Source organism: Carcharodon carcharias, chromosome 14, assembly GCF_017639515.1.
Source record: "Carcharodon carcharias isolate sCarCar2 chromosome 14, sCarCar2.pri, whole genome shotgun sequence".
In the NCBI taxonomy this organism is placed as follows: domain Eukaryota; kingdom Metazoa; phylum Chordata; class Chondrichthyes; order Lamniformes; family Lamnidae; genus Carcharodon; species Carcharodon carcharias.
Genome location: NC_054480.1, coordinates 10,604,852 through 10,630,756, shown reverse-complemented (window position 1 = coordinate 10,630,756; position 25,905 = coordinate 10,604,852). Strand labels below are relative to the sequence as shown.

Below are 25,905 nucleotides of genomic sequence, written 5' to 3'. Positions count from 1 at the left end.
ACAAGAGTAAAGAAGTCTTGTTTGTACTGGGCCTTGGTAAGACTACCCCGGCCCCCACGGTGCTGGCCTAGCTGTAAGAGCCATGGCCTAAATTTTCCTGTCCCGTCCACCATGGGAATCGTGGTGTGTGGACAATTTGACGGACCATCAAAAGGTCGGTTGAGTTCAGGTGGGAATTTCCAGTCCTGTGGTGGGTGGGACCGGAAAATCCTTCCCCATGTTTCAATTAAAGTTTTAAAATGTTGGTGACAGGGCACCTCCTATATTGAAGCGCTCTCTCCCACACTTAACTGCCATCTCAGCTTGCTATTGGCCCTCCAACTTTGAGAGCCTGCCTGCCACCCCTAATTGGACAGGGAACCGGCCTTCATGCCAAGCAAGGGCATGCCTTCATCAAAATCCAGCGAGTGACTGTTTTCCACGGAGACAGGTTCAGGTACAGAAACAGTCCCAACTTCTGTTTCCTTACCACACCACTGCCCCGTAGGGAAAATCTGTCCCCTGTGTCTGCACATAGGAATGATATAATCATCTTAGAGGGGGTGCAATGAAGGTTCATTACATTGATTGCTGGGATGGGAGGGTTACTCCTATGAGATGAGATTGAGCAGAATGGGTGTGTACTTTGGAATTTAGAAGAAGGAAGTGTGATCTCTTTGAAGTATACGATTCTGAGTGGGCTTGACAGGGTAAATGCTAAGGGACATTTTCCCTGATTGGAAGGTCGAGAATTGGGGCCATGTTCTTGGGATAAAGGGACGGATATATTGGACTAACTGAGGAGAAATTTCTTCACTCAGAGGCAGTAAATTTTTTCAGTACTTCACCTCAGATGGCTGTGGATCTCAATTATTGACTAAGATCAATAGACTTTTGGGCTCTGACAGATGGATATGGGGATCAGGCAGGAAAGGATCTTAGAGTAGGCTCAAGGGACTCTATTATGGTCCACTCTTCCCCTATTTTTATTGTTCTTATGTTTTTATTTCTTTTGGAAATTGAAAGAAAATAGTATTGTGTTAGGAAATCCCATGATATTGGTTAAAATTCTATAATAAATGAGTTTTGCTGTACTCTTTTGCAGTTTCTTTCAGGAAGGCTTGAAAACAGCTGAGAAGATCAGGCATTATGTTGAAATGCTTGCGGCAGATTTACAGAATGTGAGTATGAAACATCTTCCCTCAGGATTGCTGGTAGAAATGAGCAGCAATTTTGAAAGGTTTAGAAAGGATGGTAGAGTAGGCTCAAGTGGTGCATTAACTTTGGCATGGATTAGTCTGGCTGTTTCTGTGCAGTACATCATATGTAATTACATGTACGTAAAGAATAATAAGGAAAGAAAAATAGCGTGTAGCATTGTTCTAGTCCTCAGAATATCCCAAAGTACTTCATGGTCAGTGATTTCTTTTTGAAGTGCAGTCACTTTCATTATTTAGGCAAATGTTGCATGCCAATATGTGCCATGCAAGGACCCACAAACACAGGTAAAATTAATGGCCAGCCAATCTGATTGCAACTGATGGTTGAGGAATGAATGCTGGCAAGGATACCAAAAGAAATTTCTGCTTTTCCGTAAAAGAAGTGCTGTAGAATTTTGGATCTGCAAACTAAAATGTTAACCTGCCCCTTTCTGTTACAGTGCATGTGTGTATGGAGTTTCAAAAGGTGCTTGACAAAGTACCACATAATAGAATTGTTACCAAAATTAAAGCACTTGGGATTAAAGGAACTGTGGCAGAATGGTTACAGAATTGGTAAAGTGAAAAAAGCATAGTGTAGTGGTGAATGGTTAATTTTCAGACTGGAGGCATATTTACAGTGTTATCACCCATTTGTCATTTTGATATCTATTAATGATCTGAACTTTGGTATACAGGGCATAATTTCAAAACTTTCAGATGCAAAACTTGCAAATTTAGTAAACAATCAGGAGGAGAGGAGGAAATAGACAGACTAGTGAAATGGATTAAATTTAATGCAGAGAAGTTTTTTTTTAATTTGTTTATTGGATGTGGGTGTCACTAGCTAGGCCAGCATTTATTGCCCACCCCTAATTTCCCTTGAGAGCTGGGTGGCTTGTTAGGGCATTTAAGAGTCAATCACATTACTGTGGGTCTGGAGTCACATGTAGGTCAGACCAGGTAAGGATGGCGGATTTCCTTAGTGAACCAGATTGACTTTTTACAACAATCAACAATGGTTTCATTGTCATCATTAGACTTTCAGTTCAACTTTCAATTCCAAGATTTTTTTTTTACTGAATACAAATTTCACCATCAGCCATTGTGGGATTTGAACCTAGGTCTACAGAGGATTACCTTTGGTCTCTAGATTATTAGTCCAGTGACAATACCACTGCAGCACTGCCTCCCCATTTTCATAGGAAGATTGAGGAGAGATAAAATGAACAAATGGTACAATTTTAAAGGGGGGGGTGCAGGAACAGATGTAGGACAAGCTAAGAGTGTGTTTAAAAAATCATTTGGGACCTTCGGCTTGATTAATGGAGGAATAGAGCTCAAAAGCAAGGAAGTTATGCTAAATATTTCTAAAACACGGTTAGGTCTTTCTTGGAGTATTGTGTTCAACCCTGGGCACAAAACTATAGGAAGGATGGCAAGGCCTTGGATATGATGCAGAAGAGATTCACTAGAACGGGACCAGGGATGTGGAACTTCCCATGTGTCCCATATGCCTTCTTAACCACCTTATCTACCTGCCCCACCAGCTTAAGGGACAGTGGACCTGCATACCAAGATCACTCTGATCCTCGGTACTTCCCAGGGTCCTACCATTCATCGTGTATTCCCATGCCTTGTTTGTTCTGCCCAAGTGCATCACCTCACACTTATCTGGATTAATTTCCATTTGCCACTGATCAGCCCATCTGACCAGCCCATCCATAGCCTCCTGAAAAAACACTGGAGAAATTGGGCTATTTCCCTTAGAGAAGATGGTTGAGAGAAAATTTAATAGGGATGTTCAAAATTATGAATGGTTTTGTTAAGGAGAGAATGTTTCAGGAGCTGATACCAAAAGGTACGGATTTAAGGTGATTGGCAAAAGAACCAGAGGTGACATGAAGAAACTTTTTTTTACAGTTGTTGTGCTCTCAAAAATTCACAGGACAATGAAAAGAAAGCAAAGGAGGGGATTAATTAGATAGATCTACCAAAGAGTCAGTACAAGGACGATGGGCCAGTTGGCCTTAGAATCATTGGCCTGGATCTTACACTCCTCTGCCTTCAAACCCGCCAGTGGGTGAGCATAAAATCCAGCAGGTGCCTCCCCACCATCTACACACCCACCCCCAACCTGTCTGAAATTTTCTGTGGAGCCTACCCGCACACTCTTGGGTACATTGAAACCCTTAAGTGGCCACTTAATGGCCATTTAAGGGCTTCTTCCTGGTGCCACCAATATTTTATCCACAGCAGGAGGAGGCCCACGCCATGCAGGAAGTTCGGCAGCTTTAGCTGTGTGGCTGGTGTTGGGTGGGAAGGCACCTGCTTTGCAGGCTCCCTGGACCCATTGGATGCACTACCCCCCACATCATGCCCCCCCCTTTAACCCACCCCCTGGTCTCCTGAACCTGGCTCCCCAACCTCCTCGCTGCTCCCTGCCAAGACCCCAACCCCCAGACTTATCTGGGCTCCTTGCTGTGGTGGGACTGCCTGTTGTCCCAGCAGTGGCCATTGTCCCTGGTTAACTCTGTTGGCACTACAGACCTGCCAGCCCTTCGATTGGTCAGCAGCACTCTAAGACTTCCTCTCAAGAGAGAGGGGCTGAAGTCTTGTCTTAAAGTAATTAATGCTGCTGCACAGTGCTCCGTAAAATCTCCGTAGAATCTTTGCTGGCTTCTTCGAAGACCAGTCTAATTATTCCCAATCCGCCTTCTGTCCACAAATCCCTGCTATTTTTTTTCAAGAATTTATCCAATTCTCTTCTGAAGCCATCTGTTGAATCTGTATTCACCACCCTATCACATTTCCAACACCCCAACACATGTCAAGTCCTACCCACTTGTTTCATGGAAATGTTCTTCTTTGAGTAAACTCTGGTTCTCTTGCAAATCACTTAAATCTGCACCTTCTGGTTACCTTTAGTCATTGGAAACCGTTTCTCTTTATTTACTCTATCTAAATCTTCATAATTTTAATCACCCGTATCAAATCTAATCTCAGCCTTTTTATATTCTATGCCTTTTTTTATAAAGTCCAGGATCTCAAACGCTTCATTAACATTAAAATGCTTTGTTACCCTGCCCTGCTACCTTCAAAGAACTTGTGAACAAGGACCCCAGGTCTCATACTATACCCCTTTAAAATTGTACCATTTAACTTGTACTGTCTTTCCTTATTCTTCTTGTTAAAATGAGTTACCTCACACTTCCCTACATTGAATTTCATCTGTCACGTGTCCGTCCATTCCACAAACTTATCTATGCCTCTTGAAGTCTATTACTGTCTTTCTCACAGTTCACTACACTTGCAAGCTTTGTATCATCTGCAAATTTCAAATTGTCCCAAGTCATTAATGTATTTTAAAAATAGCACTGGCCCATTATTGAACCTTGAAGTATTCCACTGCATCTCTTCCTCTAGTCTGGGGAAAACAACCATTCACCATATCTGTCTATTTTCTATCCCTTAGTCAACTTTGTTTACGTGCTGCTGCTATCCCTTTCATTCAAGGGCTTCATTTCTCTGACAAGCATAATATGTGATACTTTATCTCTTTGACCCTCTTATTTCCCTTTTCACTTGCCCTCCATACTTTTTATATTCACCTGATTCCTGTATTCTTAAACTGACATCTGCCAAATGCCTCCTTTTTCTGTTTCATCCTCCCATTTCCACTTGTGGGAATGTGCCTAGCCTGCACCTGAACTATCGCCTCATTGCCCATTGCTCCATTACATTTTTACCTGCAAGTCTTTGACTCTAATTAGCCTGGACCACATCGTTCCTTAATTCACTGAAAGTTACCCCCCTCCAGTTAAGTATTTTTATTTTACATTTCTCCTTGTCCTCCTCCATAACTAATCTAAACATAACAATACCAGAATCACTATTTCCGAGGTGCTCCCTGACTGACATTCTCCACTTGACCCACTTCATTCTTAGATGAAGTGGGTCAAGTCTTAGATCCAGCAATGCTTCCTTCCTTATTGGGAAGGAAACATACTGATCAAGAAAATTCTCCTGAATAGACATCAGAAATTTCTCCCCTTCTCTGCTTTTAACATAATCACTGCCTCATTCAGTGTCTCCCATTATCATGACTGTATAGTTCTTGCATCTTTCATTAATTTATTAGCAAACCTGCACTTTTCACTCCAGCACATAATCCACACACCTGTAGGCAGCATGGGTATAACAAGAGCAATGCTGTCACAAAGAAAGTCATTGAGTGAACTATTGCAGTGTTTAAGCATTGGTTCTGCTGCCTGAACCCCTCTGGAGGACCCCTGTAGGACTCTCCAGAGTATGTTGCACAATTCATTGTAGTCTGCTGTAAAAACTTGCCATCGTGAGAGGACAGCCTTGTCACCAAGTATACGGCAAGCAGCTGAGGAGGAAGAAGCAGAGGAGGCGAGAAGGAACCAACATATGGCCTTTCTGGCTGGGCTGTCAGTGATTGGCTCATCCAACTGCAGTACCAGTAAATCCCATTAACCAACAGTCCCACATCTTGCCATCCCTCTGTTATGGACCATCACAAGATCCTCTTGACCAAAATACTGAAATAAAAGCCACCACAAAACAGTCCAAACCAGCATTATCAAACAAACCATCCAATATTCCACATAAAAGTCAAGTTTTCATCCTTGCACATTCCCCTAGTGCCTGTCCTTCATGCACCTTTAATAGAAATGTTCACTATCATAAATGGTTTTGGTAGCGTAAATAAGGAGACATATTTCATGCCGGGAGTCTGTGCCACCTCACTGCAGAGCAATCCAATCAGTCCCAATCTCTTGCCCTATCCCTGTAACCCTGTAAGTTTACTTCGCTCAGGTGTCCATCCAATTTCCTTTTGAAATCATTCATCTGCTCTACTTCCACCACTCTCATGGGCAGAAAATTCCTTATTACCACTTGTTGCGTAAAAATGTTCTTCCTCACATCCCCCTGTATCTCTTGCCCAAAACTTTAAATCTGTGTTACCTAGCCCTTGTACCACCAGCTAATGGGAACAGTTATTCTTTGCCAACCTTATCTAAGCCTGTAATAATCTTGTAGACCTTTATCAAATCTCCTCTCATTCTCCTTTACTCCAAGGAGAACAGCCCCAGTTCTCCAACCTAACCTTTTATAGCTAAGATCCCTCATCCCAAGAACCATTTCGGTAAATCTACTCTGCACCTTCACAAGGACCCTTACATCCTTCCCAAAGTAGACCAGAACTAGACGCAATGCTCTTGTTGCGGCCTAACAGAGCTTTTCCTTGTTCAGCAAGACTTCCCTACTTTTGTACTCAATACCTCTATTTATGAAGCCCAAGAACCCATATACTTTGCTAACTTCTCTCTCAATGTCCTGTCAACTTGAAAGATCTATGCACATGCACCCCAGGTCCCTCTGTCCTTGTGCCATTTAGGCTATACTCGTTTGAGCAAAACAAATAATCAAATAAACCAATTAACTAAAGTCAATTTAACCTATATTGGCTCTCCCTATTCCTTCTGCCAAAGTACATCACCTCACACTTCTCTGTATTAAATTTATCTATGACTTGGTATCATCTGCGCTGTCAGCCACGCCTCCAAGTTTGGAATCATCAGCAAATTATTTCAATGCCCAAGTCATTTATAATTCGGTTAGATTAGCCTTTTACAAATCTGTGCACACTCTCTTTAGTAACCCAAATCTCTCAAAGTGCCGGCTGATTTTTTTTCCCTGATTATTGTTTATGAAACCTTATCCCTGCTGATGTTAAACTGACCAGCCTGTAGTTACTAGGAATGTCCATACACTATTTCTTGAATAAGAGTGTCATGTTTGCTACTCTCAAATTCTCTTGCATCTCCCCCAGGCAAGATTGGAAAATTATGGCAAGCCCTTCCACTAGCTCCACAACCATTTTTAAGTAACCTGGGATGCAGATCAACTGGACCAGGTGACTTATCCACTCTAAGCATTGCCAACATTTCCAGTACATCCTGCTTATCAATTTTCATCCCATCCATTACCTCCACCATTTCCGCTTCTACAGCTGTTTTGTCAGCATCCTCTTCCTTAGTAAGCATCGATACAAAGAACTCATTAAGTATTTGAGCCTTGCCCTGCATTTCTAAGCATATATCACCCACTTAGTCCCTAATAGGACCTGCTTATTGTTTACATGCCGGTAAAAGATTTTTAGGTTACCTTTATGTTAACTGCCATTCTGTTGTCATATTCTCTCTTTGCCAATCACATTTTCCTCTTCACTTCCCCTCTGAAGTTATTGTATTAGGCCTGGTTCTCACTTGAAGTATCCGCCTGACATGCAGCATTCACTGTGCTTTTTTGCCAGTTTTAGCACCTCACCTAATTTTACTCTCCATTGACATCAATGAAGAGTAAACCTAGACAAGCTGCAAAACCAATGTTTCAAGCATACCATCTGGGTAGATTAGGGTTTTCTTTTATTCATTCATAGGATGTGGGTGTTGCTGGGTAGGCCAGCATTTATTGCATATCCCTAAATGCCCTTGAGAAGGGGGTGGTGAGCTGTCTTCTTGAACCACTGAAGTCCATGTGGTCTAGGTATACCCACAGTGCTGTTAGGAAAGGAATTCCAGGATTTTGACCCAGCAACAGTGAAGGAACAGCAATATAGTTCCAAGTCAGGATGCCACATGGCTTGGAGGGGAAGTTCCAGGTAATGGTGTTACCATGCATCTGCTGCACTTCTCCTAGATGATAGTGATTGTATGTTTGGAAGGTGCTGCCTAAGGAACCTTGCTGCAGTGCATCTTGTAAATGGTACATACTGTTGCCAGGAGGGAGTGAATGTTTTTGGATGGGATTCCAATCAAGCAGGCTGCTTTCTCCTAGATGGTGTCGAGCTTCTGGAGTGTTGTTGGAGCTGCACTCACCCAGGGCAAGTGGACCGTATTGTATCACACTCTTAACTTATGCCTGGTAGATGGTGAACAGGCTTTGGGAAGTCAGGAGGTGTGTTACTGCAGGATTCTGAGCCTCTTACCTGCCCTTGTAACCACAGTATTTCTATGGCTAGTCCAGTTCAGTTTCTGGTCAATGGATGTTGATAGTGGGGAATCCACTGATGGTAATGCCATTGAATGTCAAGGGGCAATGGTTTGATTCCCTCTTGTTGGAGATTGTCATTGCCTGGCACTTCTGTGATGCAAATGTTACTTGCCACTTGTCAGCCCACGCCTGGATATTGTCCAGGTCTTGCTGCATTTGGACATGGACTGCTTCTAATTAAAGTTACCCTCATAGTTTATTGAATAGGAAACTGATCCTTTGAAGAAAAAAACACAAAAGTTGTTGTTAAGAAATTATAGAAATTAGTTTCCAATGACCCAAAAACTGAAAAATTGATGATAGGGAGCACCTGAAAAAACATATGCATAGAAGACAGTTTATGAGTTATTTGTTCCCAGAGCTAAGTAATTTGGTGTTAACAAAGAATAAGCTCAGGGATCCATTGAAAATGTGTGGGATGAAAAGAACAAATTCCTGAGCAGCATTTTTAATTAAAAACTTGTCTTGCACTGTTTCAGATTAAGCAGAACCAGGATGAGGAAAAGAAGCAGCTCTGCAGCCTTCGCGATCAGCTCAAACCAGCATTACAGTTGGACCACAAAGAGGTAAGTCTCTTTTACTGTCCTTAAATTGTCTGGACTTAGGATTTTTGTGTAATATGATGCGCCCATAGTCCACTTTGTGTTTTGACCAGTGCTCAGAACACTTTTATTTAACTGTGCAGGTTTCAAGATTTCATGAGGAAGAATGATTCATTTACACAAGGGTAGCTAACCTATACACACAATTGAAATCATAGTAGTGTATGTACTGTTCAAAATATGCTGTACTCTTCTCATATCTGCATTATTTGTGTTTGAATGTAGTTCTATTTCTTAATCTATAAATACTAAAATGAAAAATATCTAGTGGTGTCAATGCAGAAACCAGCATTTCTGAACCCAGACTTTTGTAATGAAACGACAGAAATATACTCCAAAATAGATATTAACTTAAACAAGAATTAGCCAGGATAGCTTGAAATGCATTTCCCTGATGTCAAATTTAGAATGGGCCGAAATAGCCAATTCTGGGTTTCTTCATTAATAGTGCTGAAGACTTGTGCTGCTGAACCTGCTGCACCCCTAACCAAGCTATTCGAGTACAGCTACAAGATGAGCATCTACCCGGCATGTAGAAAATTGCCCAGATATATCCTGAATCCAAAAAGCAGGACAAATCCAACCCAGCCAATTATTGTCCCTTCAGTCTACTCTCGATCATCAGTATAACGATGGATGGGGTCATCAACAGTGCTATCAAGCAGCATTTACTTAACAATAACCTGCTAACTGACGCTCAGCTTGGGTTCTGCCAGGGTAACTCCGGTCCTGACCGCATTACAGCCTTGGTTCAAACGTGGACAAAAGAGCTGAACTCCCGAGGTGAGGTGAGAGTGACTGCCCTTGATGTCAAGGCAGCGATTGACAAAGTGTGGCATCAAGTTGTCCTAGCAAAACTGGAGTCAATGGGAATCAGGGGGAAAACTCTCCACTGCTTGGATTCATATCTAGCACAAAGGAAGATGGTTGTGGTTGTTGGAGGTCAGTCATCTCAGCTCCAGGACATCACTGCAGGAGTTCCTCAGGGTAGTGTCCTTGACCCAACTATCTTCAGCTGCTTTATCAGTGACCTTCCTTCCACCATAAGGTCAGAAGTAGGGATGTTTGCTGATGATTGCACAATTTTCAGCATTATTCGTAACTCCTCTGATACTGAAGCAGTCCCTGTCAAATGCAGCAAGACCTGGACAATATCCAGGCTTGGGCTGACAAGTGGCAAGTAACATAAATGTCAGGCAATGACCGTCTCCAACAAGAGAGAATCAAACCATCGCCCCTTGACATTCAGACATTCAGTGGCATTACCACCGCTGAATCCCCCACTATCAATATCCTGGGGGTTACCATTGACCAGAAACTGAACAGCACTAGCCTTATAAATACTGTGACTACAAGAGCAGGTCAGAGGCTTGGAATCCTGCGGCGAGTAACTCACCTCCTGCCTTCCCAAATCCTGTCCATACCTACAAGGCACAAATCTTGCCTGGATGAGTGCAGCTCCAACAACATTCAAGAAGCTTGACACCATCCAGGACAAAGCAGCCTGCTTGATTGGAACCCCATTCACAAACATTTATTCCCTCCACCACCAATGCACAGTGGTTGCAGTGTGTGCCATCTACAAGACGCACTGTAGGAATTCAGCAAGTCCCCTTCGACAGCACCTTCCAAACCCATGACCACTGCCATCTAGAAGGACAAGTGCAGCAGATACATGGGAACACCACAACCTGCAAGTTCCCCTCCAAGCCACTCACCAACCCGACTTGGAAATATATTGATGTTCCTTCTCTGTCACTGGGTCAAAATCCTGGAACCCCCTCCCTAACAGCACTGTGGGTGTACCTACAACACATGGACTGCAGCGGTTCAAGAAGGCAGCTCACCCCCGCCTTCTCATGGGCAATTTGGGATTTGCAATAAATACTTGCCTAGCCAGCGATGCTCACATCTTGTGAATGAACAAAAAAAAAACTAATTCTAGAGAAGCACACAGTGGCTGTGTTATTTAAGAATGAAGTATCTGCCACTTACAGTTTAGTGGTAAGATGGGAGGGTGTATTTCTGGAATCTTGAACAATATGTCTCCAGTTCACAGCTGTCTAATTTAGGGAAGGAAATTACCAAACTTTTCCAAGTGCAACTGTCTGATCTGCGGATAACAAGCTGCCACAGTTTCTTGTTGTTCTTTCACGGGATGTCAAAGGAGCCTTGGTGAGTTGCTGCATATCCAAGTCTGTGCTGAGCCTAATATGGAAAGTCACAGTTTTATAGCTATTGAGAATAACTTAAAGGGATTCCATCTTCATTAGTTTCTTTTTTTGGAACGGATTTGTTCATCTGCATGCAAACATAGCATAATATACATAATATAATTTACATTGAAAGATATTGCTGTTTCGCCAGATGTGTCTTAAGCTATTGTGGCTAGCAATTAATGGAGCTCGTCTGTCTTTTTTTACTTCTCAAACAATCATTAGCTCAGATCTTCCGGTCTCTGGAATATCAGTGTCCAAGATGCTCAACGGGATCCCTTGGAAGTCCCAACACAATGACTCCATGGGAATTGCCCGGGAAGTTTAAACTTCTAATAGACAATACCCCTGCTCCCCTGGACCCTCTGAAAAAGTCTCAATCTCTTGAGTTAGAGTTGGAGACTTAAAACAGTCCTGACTTAGTTACCTGCATAGTTATCCAGGAAATGTTGGATAGAAAAACCGTAGTCAGTGCAACTGACCACTCCCCACTCCAAAACTCCCCCCCACCCTGGCGACCTGTCTCCCCACCAACCTGGCCCATAGTGACCCAGCCACACCACCCAACTCTCCCCATGACGTCCCAACTTCCACCCCAATCCAACCCCCTGACCATCCTGAATCCCCCTTGACCTGACCAGACCTCACCACCCTACTCAGCTGCCAGCCTACTACCTCACTCACCCTACCCCCTTACCCATCCTCCCTTTAACCATACCCACCGTACTCCTTCATCTACCCTACCCCCTTATCCACTTACCTCAGCCACCTTATCCCCTTACACTCTTACCTTCTTTCCGTAGCTTTTCAACATCTTGGAACATCTAAACTCTTTACTTACCAGAATACAGCAGCTAGTGCCATAAAAAGGGAGCATGACCTCTCTGCGCTGCTCCCTCTGAGGTTTCCTGCTCTGAGTCAGTTTGGAAATATTGTCCATCGCCTGATCAGGGTTAGAGCAAGCAGATGGGAAATAAATTTAATGCCAGTAAAGGTTTGAGTAACATGCAACTGAAGTACAAATTTAATGGGATAGAATTAATACAAGGTGACTGGAAAGAGATTTATAGTCAACTCATTTCTGGCCACAACTATGTGATGTGGTGATGAAATTTTAAAAAGTTAACCAAACATCTGGGATGTGTAGCCAGAATGGAGAGGTTATATAATATACTGGTCAGACGAGGTTTACAAAACTGTGTACAATTTCAGTCATCACACTTCAGAAGGGATTTGTTAGGTATGGAAATGATGCAGGAAAGAGTGACAAAAAATATATTGGGTATAAGAGTGTGACCTATTTTTTTTAAATAAAAGCTTCAGGAACTAATTTCATAAGAGCTAAAGAAAGCACAAAATAATGAAGCCTCATTTAAGTGCATGGTGCAAAAATTGACTTAGACAAGTTCAACCCTGAATACAGTGGCCAGAATTTTACGTCCTGCGGGCGGGCGTGCACCCAACCTGAACGGACGTGAAATAGTGCAAGATGATGTTGGGCAAGCATCCCGACATCAGCGCGCACCGGCACGACATTTCGCTGGGTGGGCATGCACGGATGTTGGAAGTGCACCCGCCGACAATTAACGGGCAATTAAGCCTATTAACAATGCAATTAACAGCGATTTTATGTGGCCCGTCCACATTTACGTATGGCGGAAGGGCCATTCTCCCAGGTGGCATTCATATTTTTGCTCAAACCTCGATCCAGGGCGGGCTGAAATCTCCGTGGAGAAATAAAATAGATACCTCGGGACAGGTTTTTATGAGATATGCTTTCAGATGCTTGATTGTGCTGCATGGACATACTTTGCAGCATTTTTGTCATTTCATTTATTCTGTGGAGGTCTGCAGCTCCCTGCGGCAGCTGTCTGCCTTCAGGGAGCTCTCTAGAAGCGGTCACCCACATCCTCAGTTAGGTCGGTGCCCACCCTCTTCCCACCCCGGCAATGCTGAGCATTTCTCAGTGCGCATTTCAATTAATGGCCAGCCAGCGTGAAATCGTGGTCAGGCGCTAATTGTGGCCGAAGGCCCATTTCCCATCCGCTTCCGGGCTTGCCAATCGCGTGCAACCGACAAATGAAAAATTCAGACCTATATGATTAAAAGTATTGGTTTGGTTTTCATCTGGTTGTCCCAAATTATATTGTTACCATTCATACTTTGCCACCTCTTTTGTTCCTCAGCTCATGTAATCATTTTCCCTTCAGGCTCATTAAATTCTTTTGCAAGGTTACTAAATTGGTTTCTTTTTTGTTTATTTTATGTGCTCTTCTGTTTGTTCAACTCCCCCTTCCACTTTCCAAGCTGCCTGTTGGTTTCTCTACTTCCTGTATTTGTTCCCCAGTTCATTTAATTGCCTTTTATTTATTTAAGTTGTTTTCCAGTTGGCTGCTGAATTAATTTCAATTTTATTTTGTTATCCTGCTCAGTAATTCACAACACAACTAATTATCTTTTTTCTATCTATACAAGTGCATTAAAAACCATGTGTATATATCTATCTATATGAGTGCATTAAAAATCTTGGATATAGGGCATATTTCTTATGAACATTCAGTTTATTTACATTAACCTTACTTTTCAGTGCACTTTATACGTCACCATTTAAATGGTGTCTTGCCTATTTCTATTAATCAAGGCACCAATATTTGGCTTTTGCATAGTCTTGCGTGTCAGCTGTGGCCCAATTGGCAACACTTACCTCTGAGTCAGAGGTTGTGGGTTCAAGTCCCACATGAGGGACTTGGGCACAAAAATCACTCCAATGCGTTACTAAAGTGTGTTCTGTTGGAGGTGTCATTTGTTGGATGAGATGTTACAGTGACCCATGTGCCCTCTCGTTTGGATGTAAAAGATCCATGGCACTATTTCAAAGAAGAGCAATGGAGTTATTCCTGGCCAATATTTGTACCTCAATCAGTATCACAAAACCAGATTACCTGGCCATTATCACATTGCTGTTTGTAGGATCTTGTAGTGCATAGGTTGACTGCCATATTTCCTGCATTATAGCAGTGACTATGCTTCAAAAGTATTTTGTTGACTGTAAGCACTTTGGTATGTCCTTTGGTTATGAAAGGTGCTATATAAATGCAAGCCTTTCTTTTTTTGATTGCTCCTGACAGTGGCACTGCATCGACCGCATGCATTCCTGCAGGAAATGTTTACAGAAAGATAACTTGTACCTTTTTTTTTGATTTGCTTCTGATTTGCTTTTCCTTTCCTTTCTTAAAAGTGTCTTTAAATTGTCTGTGGCTACACTCACTGATTTGTGCTACTCCACTGAGACATACTCCCTGCTTCTTTTGTTACTCCAGTTACCCCACTCAGGTCCAGATCCATGAATCCATTCCACACATGCATTCCAAAAGCCCATTTCTGGCTTCAACCAAGAAGCAGCTAATGAAGTGTCAGTGACAATTCCCTAAGTAACTTTCCCACAACTTTGGGACAGACTCAAGGCAAAATAACAAAACTGGTGGGGAACGCAACAATGATACCAAAGGGAGTACCTGTCTCTGCAACAGAGCATTGGTGCAAACATTATATTCAAGCACTCACAAAATCATAGAGTAAACAATTGGGGAATTGAAGGACCACTTCAAGTGACTAGATTGATCTGGAGGTACAATGTGCTACTCACATCAATGGTTTGGCACACTTTGGTGGCTTTCCATGCACTGCACCACTTCATCTGCTTAAAGTGGCTATTAACGGAGGCCCATCAGGAAGAGAAGCATTCCTGAAGTAGCTGAAGGATCCAGTATGGTTCATTAAGAAGAATTCAAATCAGAGGAGGCTGCAGCCCTTGGTGCAAAAGAAAAACAAGAGGTCATCAAGGATACTTCCTTAAGTTAATTAAATCACTGTCCTACCGATCCTGCTGTTGCTACATGTTCCCCTCATTATTGGGAGCTATGCAGCAGACCCAAACTCTTAGGATATAACGTTCAAAAGTAAGGGCCGGATTTTCACGGTGGAGGCAGGAATAGGGAGGCAGATTCGTATCGGGATCGCAAACTCGTTCCCAACAAGAAGTAGAAACTTATCAGGTTTTGATGGAAGCCAGCTGTGAATTGGTCTGGGGTTGGGTTTACTGGCCAATTAGGTAGTCGGGGGAGGGGAGGGGTTGGAACAGAGACGGGTCACTGGAAATGCGACCACATTCTGACTGGATTCCAGCTGTTGTTTGGATAATAACTTCTAAATTTGCAAAAAAAGAAATTGCAGACTTTTCACATTTTGCGTGGTAGATGGAGACCAGGAACCCTGAATAGGGTAGGATCTTGAGAATTTGTAGCTAGGTAGGCCCTCTCTGCTCCACTTAGCTGCTTAACTGCCATTTATAATTTCATCTTCTCTGTGCAAAACGCAGCCGACCCTGTTCTTACCACGTTTCAGCTGGTCTGCATTGGCCAAAAGCTGCTCACCTGAGGGAAGGTCATTGATGAAGCAGCTGAAGGTGCTTGCGCCCAGCATACTGCCACAAGGAACTCCTGCGGCAATATCCTGAGGCTTCAATGACTGGCCTCCAATAACTACAATTATCTTCCTTCATGCTAGATATGACTTGAGTTGGCAGAGAGCTGTCCCCTTGATTCACTTTTGTTCAAGCTCCTTGATGCCACATTTGGCGAAATTCTGCCTTGCTATCAAAGGCAGAATTTTCACCTCACCTCTGGAATATAGCTCTTCTATTTTTGTTTGGACCAAATCTGTAGGAACTGAGGTTACAGTCAGATCAGCCATGATCTTATTGAAAGGCGGAGCAAGCTTGAAGGACCACGTGGCCTACTCCTGCTCCTAATTCATATGTTCATATGTAATGGAGTCTGAAACCAAGTAGTCTTGGGAGAACCCAAACAGGACACCATTGAGTAAGTTATTGGTAGCACTGACGACACCTTCCATCACTTTGCTGATATTTTGAGAGTAGACTGACAAGACTGTGATTAGCCACTTTGGACTTGTTCTGTTTTTTCGTGGACAGGACATAACTGGGAAATTTTCCACATTGTTGGGTGGATGGCAATTGTAGCTATACTGGAACAGCTTGGCTCTAGGACTGTTTTCCTTGGAGAAAAGAAGGCTGAGAGGAGACTTGATAGAGGTATTCAAGATTCTGAGGGGTATGGATAGGGTAAATAGTGAGAAACTGTCCCCACTCAAGAGAACATCAAGAACTAAAGGGCATAGGTTCAAAATAATTCGCAAAAGGAGTAAATGTGATGTGAGGAAAAAAATTTCACCCAGAGGGTGGTTGGAGTCTGGAACAAACTTCCTGAAAGAGTGGTGGAGGTAGGTTCGATCGAGATATTCAAAAAAGAATTGGATTGCTACCTGAAAAGAGAGAATCTGCAAGGTTATGGGGATAAGGCAGGGGAGTGGGACGATGTGGAATGCTCTTTCAGAGAGCCAATAATGAGGGGAACGTAGTAACAGCAGAATCGGCAGGATTCCTTCTGCACTATAAACTTACTGTGATACTGTGGCAAGTTCTGAAACACAAGTTTTCATCACTGTGGCTGGAATGTTTTCGGAGCTCATAGCCTTTGCTATATCCAATACATTCAGCCATTTCTTGATATGTGGAGATAGAGACTAGCATCTCTGTTGGCAGAGCTCACGGGCAAAGGCTAAGGTGGATCATCAACAATTCTGGCTGAAGCTGGTTGCAAATGCACTTGTTGGGCTGCTGCATCACCCTTTAGGATGGGGATGTTCATGAAGCCTGCTCCTCCAGTTGGTTGTTTAATTGTCCATTCACAACTGGATGTGACAGGATTGCAAAGCTTTGATCTGTTACGTTGGTTTGGGATTACTTAACTATGTCTTTAGCGTGCTGCCCCTCGCTGTTTAACATGCATGTAGTCCTGTGTTGTAGCTTCACTAGGCTAGTATCTCATTTTTTTGATGCACCTGATGCTGACATGCTCTACTACACCCCTCATTGAACCAGGGTTAGTCCCCTGGCTTGATGCTAATGGCAGAGTGAAGGAAACGCTAGTCCATGAGATTCCAGATTGTGGTGCAATACAATTTGCTGCTGCTGATGGCTGACACCACCTCATGGATACCCAAAATTTTGAGCTGCTAGATCTGCTCTGAGTCTACCCCATTTAGCACATAATACAATGGAGAGTATCCTCAGAATGAAGACAAGTCTTCATCTCCACAAGGAGTGTGCAGTGGTCACTCCTTACATTATTCTCATGGATAAATGCATCCATGACAGGTAGGTTGGTGAGGATAAGGTCAAGCAGGGTTTTCCCTCATGTTGTTCGCTCACCACCTGCTGCAGACCCATTGTGGCAACTTCGTCCTTCAGGACTCGGCCACCTTAGCCAATAGCAGTGCTACCACTGAGCCACTTGTTATGGATATTGAAGTTCCCCACCCTGAGTATGTTCTGTGCTCTTGCTACCTTCAGTGCTTCTTCCAAGTGGTGTTTAATATGGAGGAGTACTTCTTCATCAGCTGAATGAGGACAATAGATCGTAGTCAGCAGGAGGTTTCCTGGCTCATGTTTGACCTGATGCTAAGAGGCTTCACAGGGTCCTGAGTCAATTTTGAGGCCACTCCATCCTGACTGTATGCCACTGAGCCATTGGCTGTTGTACGTCTGGCCAGCGATGGAACAAAACATACCCTGGGATGGTGGTAGATGGTACTGGGATTTTGGTTGAAAGGTATGGTTCTGTGAGTATGACTATGTTAGGTGTTGCTTGACTGGTCTGTGGGACAGCTTTCCCAATTTTAGCCCAAGCCGCTAGGTGTTAGTGAGGAGGACTTTGCATGGTCAACTGGGCTGGGTGTGCCTTTGTCATTTCAGATGCCAGGCTGTTGTCGAGTGGTCCCTCTAATTTTATTCTTATTTAGCTTTTTTGTTGTGGTTGGATACAGCCAAATGGCTTGCTAGGCCATGTAAGAGTCAACCACTTTTCTTTTAGTCTGGAGGCACATGTAGGCCAGACCGGGTGAGAACAGCAGGTTTCGCCCCTAAAGGACACCTGTGAGCTAGCTGAGTTTTTAACTATAATTCAGTAGTTTCATAGTCACCATTATTGATATTAGCTTTCTTATTTCAGATTTTTGTAACGGCGTTGAAATTATAACTCTAGATCACTTGTCCAAGTTACTAGATCACCAGTTAAGGCTACTATGCTACTGTTCCCTTTAATAATATACTTTTTATGTTCATAATGCATTTTATCATTTTCTCAAGTGGAGTTTTGTATAGTTACTATATGCTCACTGAATTATCATTTATTTATATTTTCTGTCCCTGCAGGATTCTGTGAGTCGCCAGTCTCTGTACAGCATGCACCAACTCCAGGGCAATAAGCAATATGGCACTGAAAAAATAGGAATCCTGTATAAGAAAAGTGATGGGTTAGTGTGACTGATCTTCTCATTTACTTAAAGATGGTTGGTCTAGAGTATTTGTCTCCTGTGGAATATGCTTTCTGTTTCATTTAGGATTTAGGCTGGCTGCATTCTACAGCTGTCAGTTTCTGCATTTACTGAATTGTTGCCATGGAACCTAACTGCTCAGAGATTTAACAGTAAGAAGTATTCAGCTTGTTTTGCTGTAATGATCGAGTTGCCTGTGGCACTGATTAGCCATTATTTTTGAAGCACAAAAGCTTGTGCAAAGTGAGTTTTTATGCTTTATGGTCCTTTATATTTCTTGATGCCATATGATTTTAGTATTCTTGTAAAAAGTAATATAACCAAAGCCCTTCTTAGAGAAGGGCCTCTGATCAGGAATTAACTCTTTTCCATCCTTCAAAAAGTTGCCTTTTACTACTATTAGCAAGGTATGTTAAGGATAATCCTAGAAGCTCCGAGATAGTTATCGTACACAAATTTATGTAAACCTGTGTGTTTTTTAAATCTCTCTCTTCCTGAAAATGTTCTCTCCTCCCTTACTGTCATCAAAGAGTTCATTCCTTGCTGGATTCAATTCCATGACTGCCAGTAGACCTTAGATGTTTTACCCAAATAACCACTAATCATTAACACAGAAGCAAAATACTAGAAATCTGAAATAAAACAGTGCTGGAAAGTGCTCAGCAGATCAGGTAGCAGCTGTGCAGAGGGAAACAGAGTTAATGCTTAAAATCAATGACTTTTCATCAGGACTGGAAAAACTTAAGAAATGTAACAGATTTTAAGCAAGTATAGAGGCAAGGAAAGAAAGAAAGGAAGAACAAAAAAGAATGTCAATGATAGGGTGGAAGGCAGGAGAAATTAAATGACAGAAGCAATGATGGTGCAAGGCAGGCTTGTCCAATGTTTTCACTCGTGGGGCCATATTTCCATTGTCTTCTCACTCAAGGAGCAAATTTCAGAAAGATAAGGTTTCGCACAACATTAAATGTGAATTTCAAAATAAAATTGAGCTATGAAAAACAGAAACAACTTGGTGAGTAAAAATAAAGCGAGGTCAAAGCAATAAATTGATCATTTAAAAAAAAAGAGTAAGTAATAAAGATCACCATTAGAATGTGAGAGGGACTCACTCTGGCTCACTCTTGGGACAGAATTTTCCCCCCATTGGGGGGGCACTTGATGGGCTGGCGAGAGTAGGCGCGCTTCCGATTGGCGCCCGCGATCAGAGGAGCACCACCATTTTACATGGGCGGGTCAATTAAGGCCCGCCCAGCGTGACATCTGCACGGAAGTGCTATACGCTGTACGGGCAGCGAGGAATCCCTAAAATCGAGAGTGCGCTCTTTAGCGCATGCACACGAAAGAGCGCACTCATCTCCTCAGGGAGATCGGCTCTACTTTCAACAATATTAAAAATAGAAGAAAAAAAAATTCCCTTACATGTCCCCTCATGTGACAATGTCACATGAGTTGGGACATGTTCATAATTTCCATAACAACTTTATTAAAATTTTTAAAACCCTGCTTGAAACCTCATCTCGCCGGTGGATGAGGTTTCATGTTTTTTCTAGTTGCCGTCGGATTGGACGGGCGGGTCCTTTAATTGCTTAATTGATCCTGTCAATGGCCTCAATTGGCCACTGACAGGTCGGCGGCCGCGCAGCTGATTTTGCTGCACCCCCGCCTTCCTGAAAATATAAATGGGGCGTGGTGATGTTGGGAGTTCCGCCCGCCGTCACCCCGCGACATTTTACTCATCGGCGAGCGGGCCCTGCCCCTGCTCGCCAACGGTAAAATCCTGCCTTTAATCTCTTGATGCTCACTCACTCACCCTCACTCGTGGTTGTGTGTTGGTATGAGGGGTTAAAGGTGAGTGGGAATCCTGAGAGTGAGCCAGCCATACACACACTTGCCTTACTCACTCACTCATACTCTCCCACTCACTCACTCAATCATTTTCTCTCTCCCACACTCACACTCACTCACCTTCCCACCCCCACACTCACTCACACTCTCTCCCTTACACTTTCTCTCTCTCACACTCACTCTCTCTCCCTCACACTCACTCTCCCTCACACTCACTCACTTTTCTCTCCCCCATGCTCACTCGCTCTCCCCCATGCTTGCATACACTCTCTCCCCCATGCTGGCTCACTATCTCTCTCTCCCACACCCCTGGGCATCCTCCCCATGCACCCCCAACACCCGTCCACGCCATCGCATAGAACTTCTTTTGGCCTGGCAGCAAGTCTCTCCCTCCCCTACCTGGCCTGGCCTGGAGCGAGTCCCTGCCCGGCCTGGAGCGAGTCCCTGCCGGACCGGCCTGGCCCGGAGCGAGTCCCTGTTGGCCCAGAGCGAGTCCCTGTTGGCCCGGAGCGAGTCCCTGCTGGCCCGACCCAGAGTGAGTCCCTGCTGACCCGGCCCGGAGTGAGTCCCTGCTGGCCCGACCCGACTCGGCCCGGAGCGAGTCCCTGTCGGCCCGGAGCGAGTCCCTGCTGGCTCGGCCCAGAGTGAGTTTAAATAAAGGTTTAATTTAGTTTTGTAAGAAACATATAAGACTTGGTGGTCTTATTACAATGAATTCAAGGCACGCATCTTGAAATTAATACGAATTGCAAAACATTTGTGGCAGTTGTTTAAGTTTGCCTTTGGGATTTGAGCAGCTCAGCATTTACCATCGGCTGTGCCATAATACTATATACCTGCACTAGACCCAAGTTTTGTTCTTCATTTGTCCCATTTTTTTTTTATTCATTCCTGGGATGTGGGCTTCGCTGGCTACTGCCCATCCTTAATTGCCCTTGAGAAGGTGGTGATGAGCCACCTTCTTTAACCACTGCGGTCCATATGGTGTAGGTACACCCACAGTGCTGTTGAAGAGGGAGTTCCAGGATTTTGACTTAGTGACAGTGAAGGAACGGCGATAAAGTTCCAAGTCAGGATGGTGTGTGACTTGGAGGGGAACTTGCAGGTGGCAGTGTTCCCATGCACCTGCAGGCCTTGTCCTTCTAGGTGATAGAGGTTTTGTGTTTGGAAAATGCTGTTGAAGGATCCTTGTTGAGTTGCCACAATTTATATTGTATATGGTACATATTGTTGCCATTGTGTGTCAGTGGTGGAGAGAGTAGATGTTGAAGGTGGTAGATGGGGTGTCAGTCAAGTGGGCTGCTTTGTCCTGGATGGTGTCAAGCTTCTTGAGTGTGGCTGTCAACCAGGCAAGTGGAGAGTTTTCCATCAAATTGCTGACTTGTCCCTTGTAGAAGGTGGACAGGCTTTGGAGAACCAGGAGGCAAGTTGCTCACTGAAGAATTCCCAGCCTCTGACCTGCTCTTGTAGCCACACTATTTATATAGCTGGTCCATTTCAGTTTCTGGTCAATGGTAACCCCCAGGAAGGGGGCTTCATTGATGGTAATACCATTGAATATTAAGGAGGGATAGTTCAATTCTGCCTTGTTGGTGATGGTCATCGCCTGGAACTTGTGTGGCACGAATGTTACTTGGCACTTATCAGCCTAAGCCTGAATATCAACCATATCTTGCTGCATATTGACATGGACTGCTTCAGTATCTGAGGAGTCACAAATGGTGCTAAACATTGTGCAATCATCAGCGAACATCCCTACGACAGACCTTATGAGGGAAGGAAGGTCATTGATGAAGCAGCTGAAGATGTTTGGGCCTAGGACACTACCCTGAGGAACCCCTGCAGCGATGGCCCAAGACTGCGATTATTGACCTCCAACAACCACAACCATCTTCCTTTGTGCTAGGTATGACTCCAACCAGTGGATAGTTTTTCCCTTGATGCCTATTGACTTCAGTTTTGCTAAGGCTCCTTGATGCCATACTTGGTCAAATGCTTCCTTAATGTAAAGGTCAGTCACTCTCACCTCACCTCTTGAGTTTCAGCTCTTGGAAGTTAAAGACAGTATCAAATTGAAAGATAAAGCATATAATTCCGCAAAGATGAATAGCAGGTCGGAAGATTGGGCAAAGTATGAAAAACTGTAAAGAATGATTAAACGATTAATAAGGAGGAAGCAATTAGAGTATGAGAGAAAACTAGCTACAAATACAAAATAGATAGTAAGAGTTTCTACAGGTATTTAAAAAGGAAAAGAGGAAGTAAATTGAACGTAGGTCCTCTAGAGAGTGATTCTGCGGATATAACAATGGAAAATAAGGAAATGGCGGATGAATTGAACACATGTTTTGTGTCTCTCTTCATTGTAGTGGATGCAAGGATACAAATAACATCCCAGAAATAATTGTGAATCAGGAGGTGAAAGGCAGGGAGGAACTTAAAACAATTACAGTCACCAGGGAAAGGGTACTGAGAAAATTATTAGAACTAAAAGTTGACAAGTTCCCAAGTCCTGATGGACTTCATCCAGGGCTTCAAACAAGTGGCGGCTGAGCTTGTAGATGCATCGGTTTTAATTTTCCAAAATTCCCTAGATTCTGGAAAGATCCCATCAAATTGGGAAATAGTAAATGTGACTCCTCTATTCAAGAAAGCAGGGACACAGAAAGTGGGAAACCGCAGGCCAGTTAGCTTAACATCTGTCATAGGGAAAATGCTGGAATCTTTAATTAGGAAGGTTATAGCGGGGCATTTAGGAAATCTAACTGCAATCAGGCAGAGTCAACATGGTTTTGAGAAAGAAAATTCATGTTTGACTAATTTATTGGCATTCTTTGTGCAAGTAACAAGCATTGTGGATAGAGGGGAAGATGTGCTGTACTTAGATTTCCTGAAGGCATTTGACAAGGTGCTACATCAAAAATTACTGCGCAAAATAAGAGCTCATGATGTAAGTGGTAACATGTTAGCATGGACAGAGGATTGGTCGGCTAATAGGAAACAGGGAGTAGACATAAATGGGGCTTTTTCGGATTGGCAAGATGTGATGAGTGGAGTACCACAGGGATCAGTGCTGGGGCCTCAACTATTTACAATTTATATCAGTGACTTGGATGTTGGAACCAAATGTATGGTTGCTAAATTTGCTAATGACACAAAGATCGGTAGGAAAGTAATTGTGAAGAGGAGATAAGAAGGCTACAAAGAGGCATAGATAAGTTAAACAAGTGCACAAAATTTGGCATGGAGTATAATGTGGGAAAATGTAAACTTGTCCACTTTGGCAGGAAGAATAGAAAAACAGAATATAATTTATGTGGAGAGAGATTGCAGAACTTTGAGGTGCAGATAGGTCTGGATGCCCTGGTACATGAATCAGGAAAAAATAGTATGCAGGTATAGCAAGTGATTAGGAAGGTAAATGGAATGTTGTAGATTATTGCAAGGGGAATGGAACATAAAACCAGACCTCCCTGTCTCTTGCCATTTCAACACTCCACCCTGCTCTCATGCCCACATGTCCATCCTTGACTTGCTGCATTGTTCCAGTGAAGCTCAACGCAAACTGGAGGAACAGCACCTCATCTTCCAACTAGGCACTTTACAGCCTTCCAGACTGAATATTGAGTTCAACAATTTTAGATCATGAACTCTCTCCTCCACCCCCACCCCCTTTCCGATCCCCTTTTTTTCCAAATATTTATATAGATTTTTCTTTTCCCACCTATTTCCATTATTTTTAAATGTATTTCTATCCATTGCTTTATCTCTGCCTTTTAGCCTATTTCGATCCCTTCCCCCCACCCCACTCCCACTAGGGATATCTATACCCATATTATCACATTCCTTAGATAATATCACCAGCTTCAACACATCTTTGTCCTTTTGTCTATGACATCCTTTGGTGATCTCCACCTATCACTAGCCCTCTATCCAGCTCTACTTGTCCCACCCCCCCCCCACCTTAAACCAGCTTATATTTCACCTCTTTTCTATTTTTCCTTAATTCTGTCAAAGAGTCAAACGGACTCGAAACGTTAACTGTGTTCCTCTCTGCAGATGCTGTCAGACCTGCTGAGTTTTTCCAGGTATTTTTGTTTATGTTTTGGATTTCCAGCATCCGCAGTTTTTTGCTTTTATAAAAGTAGGGATGTTTTGCTTCACTTGTATAGGGCATTGGTGAGATCGCACCTGGAGTACTGTGGGCAGTTTTAGCTTCCTTATTTAAGAACTGATATAAATGAGTTTGAAGCAGTTCAGAGAAAGTTCACTAGGCTGATACCTGGGATTGCAGGGGGGCGGTGGGGGTTTATCTTGTAAGGAAAGGTTGGGCAGGTTGGACCTGTATCCATTGGAGTTTAGAAGAATGAGTGGTGATCTTATTGAAACACACAAAATCCTGAGGGAATTTCAGGATGGATGCGAAAGGATGTTTCCCCTTGTGAGAGAGACTAGAACTAGGGGTCTCAGTTTAAAAATAGGAGATTTTCCATTTAAGATGGATATGAGGAGAATTGTTTTCTCTGAGGGTCATGAGCCTTTGGAACTCTGTTCCCCAGGACGGAGGCAGGGTCACTGAACATTTTTAAGGCGAAGGTAAATAGATTCTTGACTAACAAGGGAGTCAAAGGTTACCAGGATAGGCAGGAATGTGGAGTTGAGGCCAGAATCAGATTGCCATGATCTTATTGAATGGTGGAGCAGGCTAGAGGTGCTGACTGGCCTATCCCAGCTCCTAATTTGTACGTACATCTGTTCATATGTAAACCTGTCACATCTCTAACTTTTGATGAGAGGTCATCGACCTGAAACATTGTAAGGAATTTTGCCAGGACTTGGAGGCAGGAGGGGTCCTGGGAAAATTGCGGCAAAAGTGTTTGTGATGGTTCTGGATATGTTCTTGCCACCTCACACTTTTCCTGGAGGCAGCTTCATTGCAGTGACTGCACCCACCCAACAACAGCGGAAAGCTAATTAAGGTTCTTAAGCAACCAATTAATAACATTTCTCCAGTGCAAATGAGACTTTATTGGCGTCACACCAAATCTCTACTATGGCTGCAGCTTGTCAGTAACAAGGTGCATGCAACACAAGGAGTTGAGCGCCATGACAAATTAAAGCTACCACCTTAAACTGCAAATTAACAAGTTAGAGGTTCTCTACAGGCAGCTTTGCCATTTCCTTAAAATACCCTGGAGACTGCAGCAAGGAATCCCTAATTGGATGGCAATCCTGAAGGCAGTCTTGTAATTGTATACCTCCCATAAAATTACCCTAGGAAGTGCACTGCTACTGAGACTGTGATCGAAATGGTTCCAACTGCTGAAGATATTCAAAGTCTGGATAATTCAGCCCAATAATTCTGTTGCTCCCTCTACAGATGCTGCCTGATCTGCTATTTTTGTTTGTATCATTATTCACTTGTGACATCGTTGACTGATATCATCAGTTTGTCTAACTATTGGGGTATCACAATTGTGTATCATCATGCCCTTATCCAAAACACAAATATGTGTACTCCTAGCAGCTGTAACAGTTAGCTGCTAAGAATACTGCATGATA

At 43.2% G+C, this 25,905-nt stretch overlaps 1 protein-coding gene across 3 annotated transcripts in view; it reads left to right on the top strand.

The window, feature by feature from the left end:
• Positions 1–25,905, top strand: part of unm_sa1614 (un-named sa1614) — a 258,244-nt gene that overhangs the window by 139,747 nt on the left and 92,592 nt on the right. For all 3 annotated transcript variants that reach the window (XM_041204808.1, XM_041204807.1, XM_041204809.1), the window contains exons 8-10: positions 1,085–1,160; positions 8,741–8,827; positions 18,374–18,474. In XM_041204808.1, coding sequence (XP_041060742.1) covers positions 1,085–1,160; positions 8,741–8,827; positions 18,374–18,474 — 264 coding nt within the window. The remainder of the gene's footprint in view (positions 1–1,084; positions 1,161–8,740; positions 8,828–18,373; positions 18,475–25,905) is intronic.